This window comes from Berghia stephanieae, chromosome 3, assembly GCF_034508935.2.
Source record: "Berghia stephanieae isolate SIO BIC M18660-M18661 chromosome 3, UCSD_Bste_1.3, whole genome shotgun sequence".
NCBI lineage: Eukaryota > Metazoa > Mollusca > Gastropoda > Nudibranchia > Aeolidiidae > Berghia > Berghia stephanieae.
This window is the reverse complement of record NC_088362.1, coordinates 7,370,268-7,377,767: the sequence shown is the minus strand read 5'-3', so window position 1 is coordinate 7,377,767 and position 7,500 is coordinate 7,370,268. Positions and strand designations below refer to the sequence as shown.

At 34.2% G+C, this 7,500-nt stretch overlaps 1 protein-coding gene across 1 annotated transcript in view; it reads right to left on the bottom strand.

The window, feature by feature from the left end:
- Positions 1 to 7,500, bottom strand: part of LOC144967079 (diacylglycerol kinase zeta-like) — a 237,535-nt gene that overhangs the window by 56,227 nt on the left and 173,808 nt on the right. Inside the window, exons 8-10 of the mRNA XM_078903900.1 lie at positions 3,717 to 3,785; positions 1,523 to 1,555; positions 1,048 to 1,200 (exon numbers count right to left, since the gene is read on the bottom strand). Of these exons, the coding sequence (XP_078760026.1) occupies positions 1,048 to 1,200; positions 1,523 to 1,555; positions 3,717 to 3,785 (255 nt within the window). The remainder of the gene's footprint in view (positions 1 to 1,047; positions 1,201 to 1,522; positions 1,556 to 3,716; positions 3,786 to 7,500) is intronic.

The window sequence follows — 7,500 nt, the reverse complement described above, 5'->3', positions numbered from 1 at the left end:
GCGCAATATCCACTAAATGACACTCGCTTTCGGATCGGAAGGTCCTGGGTTCGAGCCTCGCGCTCGGCGCATAGTTGAGTCATTGGAAAAGAATCTTTACTTACATTCTCTCACCGTACTCAGGTGTAAAATTAGTACCTGGCCGTTAACAGCGTCGTCTTTGTCCGAAAAATAGTAATATCGCCTAACAGGCGTCATCATGTCCAGTCCTACATGTTAAATGTTGCTGTTGACCAGGGACCCCTTGTAAAGTGCTTTGAGCGCATTTAGTGGATATTGCACTATATAAAGCTCAATAAATCTCAAAATATTGAATCATAAGGAGGCATAACTATTTTTGGTAGCAGGGTGTATAGATAGTTCAATGATGACGTCACTCATGTCTTTGTTATTGTTTTTTTGACATCCGCGTTTATGTTTAATGCTCACTGAACTGTATTAACCCGACTATAAACGTTCATGGATACACACAGTTTTGTGTGTTGGTCCGTTATACTTCCGGATGGTAATGTTATGAGCTTCTTAGCCAAGCGCATACTATCTATAGGCAGATTCTAAGGATTGCGGGATGCACAAGAGCGAGGATGGATGATCTTTATTGACGATCAGCAAAAATTTAGACAAGAAAATAAGATGTCATCACTCTGAAACCAGAAGATCAATTACACCAGGTATGTATGTATCCAAACCTCTGCAAAAATGGTAATACACTTTCAATGAGATTAGAACCCGCTTTTTTTTTTTTACATTAAACTTTTGCTCCCCATTAGCAATGTAATAGGGGAAAACATCTTCGGGATCAATGACAGACAGGAAGGAAAGGTAAAACTACTGGATATTTCTCATTTCTTTTGTATACATGTGTAGAAACAATGTGCAAGCGTGTATGTTCGTGTATGGCTGTGTCTGTATTTGTAAATATGTTGATTTTCATACCATGAACCAAACTGAACATTGTTTACCTCACATGAATTGCCTTTAATTTGGACACTAAAGATTATTATTATTATATCAAGACAGACATTAAAAACATATAAAGTTTCGAACCTTTCGGGGCAGTTTGATGATCCAAGATGGCGGAATGATAATAGAGGCATGAATACCCATGGTGCATTGTTCTTCTATCTGCTGCATCATAAAACACGTGGTTTTGTTGTGGTATGCTGCTTTGCACCAGGAACAGCTTATGGCAATTATATCCTGGGGATAGAAATCATCATTACATTAAATCAAGATAAAATTGCGATCGCGTGAATCTTTTAACGAAACGTTTATTTTGAAATCGGATACGGACTGAAGTGAAATTGTGACAAATGGTATAAACAAATCAACAGGAGGTAATTGGATAATAGATAAGAACGGAGAATTTAAAAAATGCTATTATAATAAAATACAAAATCACACACACACACACACACACACAAACACACACACACACACATTGTAAAACAATTTTTTAAAAATTGGCAAACCAATTATTAATAAGCTATAGTATCGACAATCAGTAAGTCAAATTACTAACCTTGTTTTGGAATGAAAATCGTTGTTGAAAAGACTGAAATCAATTAGAGAAGAAAATAAGTTGTCAATGATAATAATAATAATAATAATAATAATAATAATAATAATAATACTAATAATGATAATAATGATAATAATAATAATAATAATAATAATAATAATAATGATAATAATAATAATGATAATAATAATAATAATAATAATAATAATAATAATAATGATAATGATAATAATAAATAATAATAATAATAATAATAATAATAATAATAATAATAATAATAATAATAATATAATAATAATAATAATAATAATATAATAATAATAATAATAATAATAACAATAATAATAATAAATAATAATAATAATAATAATAATAATAATAATTAATAATAATAATAATAATAATAATATAACAATAAAATAATAATAATAATAATAATTAAAATAATAATAATAAAATAATAATAATAATAATAATAATAATAATAATAATAATAATAATAATAATAATAATAATAATAATAATAATAAATAATAATAATAATAATAATAATAATAATAATAATAATAATAATAATAATAATAATAATAATAATAATAATAATAATAATAATACTATACTACTACTACTACTAACTACTAACTATACTACTACTACTACTACTACTACTACTACTACTACTACTACTACTACTACTACTAATACATATATATATAATATATAATAATAATAATATAATATAATAATAATAGTAATATATAATATATAATAATAATAATAATAATAATATAATAATAATATAATAATAATAATAATAATAATAATAATAATAATAATAATAATAATAATAATAATAATAACGCTTTTGGACATCTTTCCATGAGGCGGTAGGTTTTATGTTGTATTACATAATGAAGTGCTATCACAACCCAACAATAAACTGGAAGTGTCGCCATCAAATATATATTTGTTTCAATACAATATAAGTAGATAATTCAAATAATTCTCATGTTTTAATAGAGAGAGGGAGAGCGGGAGAGATAGATAGATAGATAGAGAGAGAGAGATTATATATATATATATATATTATATATATATATATATATAGATAGATAGATAGATAGATAGATAGATAGATAGATAGAGAGATAGTTAGATAGATAGGTAGAGAGATAGTTAGATAGATAGATAGGTAAAGAGAGAGAGAGAGAGAGAGAGAGAGAGAGAGAGAGAGAGAGAGAGAGAGAGAGAGAGAGAGAGAAAATTGGGAAAAAGGGAGAGAAATGTCAATGTCACTAAGAGTTTATAAAAGTTCAAGGACACAATCTAAGCTTCAATAATTCCATAAGCTTCTCAAACCACCTGCGACCAAAACCTATTGGTGGTAAACCAGGAGATGATGAGATTGGAAGAAAAAGAAAAAACCCAGATGAAACTACAAAAGAGGATCTCAGAGAGGATGGGGGGGGAAGAGGCGGAGGAACGAGAGGTGAAGAAAGAATTAGCAAAGGAGAAGAAAAACGAGGGTGGGGAGGGGATTTTGGGATTTTGAAAATAAGGAAGAAAAAGGACACGGTAGTGGTGGTTGTGGTAGTAGGAGTAGTATTAGTAGTAGTAGTGGTAGTAGTAGTAGTAGTAGTAGTAGTAGTAGTAGTAGTAGTAGTGGTAGTGGTAGTAGTAGTAGTAGTAGTAGTAGTAGTAGTAGTAGTGGTAGTGGTAGTAGTAGTAGTAGTAGTAGTAGTAGTGGTAGTAGTAGTAGAAGTGGTAGTAGTAGTAGGAGTAGTAGTAGTAGTGGTAGTAGTCGAAGTAGTAGTAGTAATAGTAGTAGTAGTAGTAGTAGTAGTAGTAGTAGTAGTAGTAGTAGTAGTAGTAGTAGTAGTAGTAGTAGTAGTAGTAGTAGTTGTAGTCGTAGTAGTAGTAGTAGTTGTAGTGGAAGAGGTGGAGGAGAGAGTGGTATGGTGGGAGGAGGAGGAAAAGGAGGAGGAGGAGGAGGAGGAGGAGGAGGAGGAGGAGGAGGAGGAGGAGGAGGAGGAGGAGGACGAGGAGGAGGAGGAGGAGGAAGAAGAAGAAGAAGAAGAAGAAGAAGAAGAAGAAGAAGAAGAAGAAGAAGAAGAAGAAGAAGAAGTGACCAGCTCTAAGTTATTCTAAAAATAAGACATTCACAGAAAAAAAAAGTTCTAACTAGTTTGTTTACCTTACTACACTGTTTGCATTTCCCCTCCTGACGTCTTCGATGTACCCAGTGATGCCGCATGAACGTTTGCTGGTGAGGAAAGAAACAAAGGGACATAATATTATTATGTGAACAATCGCATCGATATGAGATATAATGGCGGAATGGCCTACATCAATAAATTATGATAAAAGTTAAACAAAAAACAAAAAAAAAACAAACAACAAAACATTTACACACACATACAAACACACACACACATACACAAACAAAAATAAATCAAATAAAAACACAAAAAAAAAAAACCCCATAAAAACAAACAAAACAAGAAATAAAAAAAAAAAATGAATGAGGAAATTTAATTTTATGAAGTTTGAGGAACGCAATTCAACTCCCCCCCCCCCCCCCCCCCCCCCCCCCATCCCCTTCTCTTCATTAAGACATCGATTTAAACTTAAATCCCGAAGATTGGGTGTCGATGTCATGATGTCTCAGTTCAAAGGGACCAAGGTCGATCCCGGAGGCAGTCGAGATTCTGTTTTTTTTCTGTCTGCCATCTTGCAATGATTGAGTAGCTGAGTCTGTTGGGATTGACGGAAAGTACTTTGCGATAGACTCGCGTCATAGCCAAAGGAAAGCAAGAAATTTCTAACGCTTTGGTTAATCGGGTTGACTTCGGCTCCAAGGGCCTAATCAAGTTGAAGGACTTTTTTTAAATAGAAGGAAAGAAATTGACGTCACTCAGCTCTTTGTTATTGTTTTTAGCCAGCCATTTTTATGATTGGTTCTCACTACATTGTATAAGTCAGATTATAAACGGTTACGGTTACGGTTACACATAGTTTTGGTTGATGGTACGTTCTGGCACAAGTTGTGAGTTGTTTTTTTTTTAGATAGATAAATGCATAACATCAATATTTTTTTCTTCTCTCAAAAAATGTTTACAATTCAAGTTTAAGCACCAAGTACATCTAGGCATGATACCGTTTTGAGACTATTGGTCACATATCACAGAAACTCGTACGTTCAGAGCTGTAAGGCATAATATCACAGATGTGGCCTAAGGCATATCACACAAAAATGTCTTACGCACAGAGTTGTATAAGTTCACGCATTCGTATTGCAAAGATGTTTACGATAAGATTTTTAACTCTCTCATGTCTTGTGATCAGAACGTGTAAAAGTCAAAACATGATCAGATTTATAATGGGTTTTTTTTACCTCTGGATACGCTTTTATGCTCGTCGGGGAAATATTTCATAAGGGCCTCCGCCATTGTTCCGATAGTTAAGAGCCAGTTACTAAGTTACCATGCGTCATTACGAGGGAAGTGACGTTACGACTGTTGAAGCGTATTGTTCATAAACATGGATGGCAAAATTAAAAAAAAAACTCCAATAACAAAGACCTGAGTAACGTCAACTTCGTTCTATCTATACTTGGTAATTATTATATATATTTTTTATTATCCCTTTTTCGCCACGACATCATAAGATATCGTTGCCTAGGCATTCCACGAAGGAATATAGACAATTCATCAAACAAGATGTCTGATACAGGAATCACCCATGTTGTCCAAGTGAGCAAATTGGGGGTTAATAATCTTGCTCAAGGAAAAAAAACGAAAGTGCCTGAAGCGGGGCTCGAACCCGGGTCCTTCCGGGTCACAGTGCAATGCCTTAACCACTCGACAACTTCGCCCCCTATACTTGGTACGGAGAGGGTTAATGTTAATGTACATGGGAAAGATGTTTACATACAGTTGGGGCCGCACGGATGACTTCAGCAGGCACCAGACAGACAGATGTACACAAACCGTGCAATGTTCCACAATCCTGTAATCTTTCCTACTCTTTTGTCATAGATCGGTTGCTTTAACCCTCTCCTTACCAGCCATTTTCAGGATTTCCCCCAAAACTTCACACCCAACTAACACAAAAATAGATTTGTGACCCACCGTATCAAAGCGGTATTATGTTTGGATCCACTCGGTAAGGGAAATTGAATTCATAGCCACAAATATTCAACTTGGGTTTAATTTCTGGACGTTATGGTGGAGTATAAAGACTATTTCTTGCATTGCAAAAACTTCTAAGCTCCAATTTCTCATCATTTTATCTCCAAATTCTCTTTTTGGGGTCTGAATCATCCCGACATAATACCGTTTTGAGACGGAGGGTAACATTTTTTATCACTCAAACACTACAGCTGTAAGTTCTTGCGATACATCATTTCTTTAACAAAACATGCTCTGCTCATTTTTTTATAATTTATGATGTGAAAAAGAAATTTGAATTAGAAAATTTTGGTTGTATCGTAACGAATGTGACGATTTCCCTGTAGTTGGTAAGGAGAGGGTGAAAGAGAGGGAGGAGTGTTTGCCTGGTGTTTGCTGATGATGATGACGATGGTAGTGGTGATGTTAAGAGGATGGAGCTGATGGTGAAGATGGTGAAATCGTTGAAGAGTGTTAATGTCCGCATTGCACTACTAATACTTATAGATAGTTCAAAGTTGACGTCACTCAGGTCTTTGTTGTTTTTTTTGCCATCCGCGTTTATGAGTAATTCTGACTAAACTGTATTAACCAGATTATAAACGATCGTGGTTACACACAGTTTTGTGTGTTGGCCAGTTATACTTCCGGATGGCAATGTTGTGAACTTCTTAGCCAAGTGCATACTATCTATAGGTAGCTATTTAAAAAGTAAGGGAAAGAAAAATTAACAAAACAAGTAAAAAAGACAAAATTTAAAACTAGACACTACAAGGACGCCTAACAGTCCACTGGTACTGTATGAAATGGAAACGTAGTTTTTATATACCTGCCGGGGAATGAATGAACCGTTGTGAATTGCAAAGATCATGGTACATCCGTAGAAATACGCTGTAAAAATGTTCGTATTTTAAAACTAGACACTACAGGGACGCCTTACAGTCCACTAGTACTGAATCAAATGGAAACATGATTTTTAGATGCCTGCCCGGGAATGAATGAACCGTTGTGAATTGCAACGATCGTGGTAAATCCCGTAGAAATACGCTGTAAAAATGTCCATATTTAATTTATTATCATTTTTTTTAAATTGCGAGGATTTGAAATTGATATCTTGCGTGAGCACGCACGAGTGTGTGTGTGTGTGTGTGTGTGTGTGTGTATGTGTGTGTGTGTATGTCTATGTGTGTGTGCGTTATATTAGAAATACATCAACATAAATCATAAGCTAGCTAGCTTGTATCGGCACGTTGCTATAGATAATCTGTGACCCACCGTCTCAAAACGGTATTTTTTTGTTTGTTTGTTGCTTTAGGTCTCTTCCAACACAATTGAGGTTATATGAGAGACCGCTGAAACAAAAAAACAAGCAATCTAACAAAAATAGTACAAATGCAAATCAAAATCACAACCCAAAGATATCATAAGCTAAATTATAAATAACAAAGAACAAACAGGCAGAAGATTTACAGAAAAAAAAACATCCCCTGTCAAAAATACAACCAATAACCGAAGAAGCAGGATAGGCTAGTAAAGAGAAGAAGAAACGACATCACTATCGGATCGTACACCCATGCGAACACCATAGGTATATGATTCAAGGGTGATGCTCCCATCCAACCACCCGCTCAAAACGGTATTATGTCGGAACGAACCAGAGGCTTAAAAGCCGAATTAAATGTTAAACTGTTCAAAATATAAATCGTTGGGAATAGCACTCTATGATATCCATTCTCCTCAATAAAACATACGAACTCAACACAAGTCTGATATTTCTGGCTATAAATTCAATTTTCAACATCTTAACCA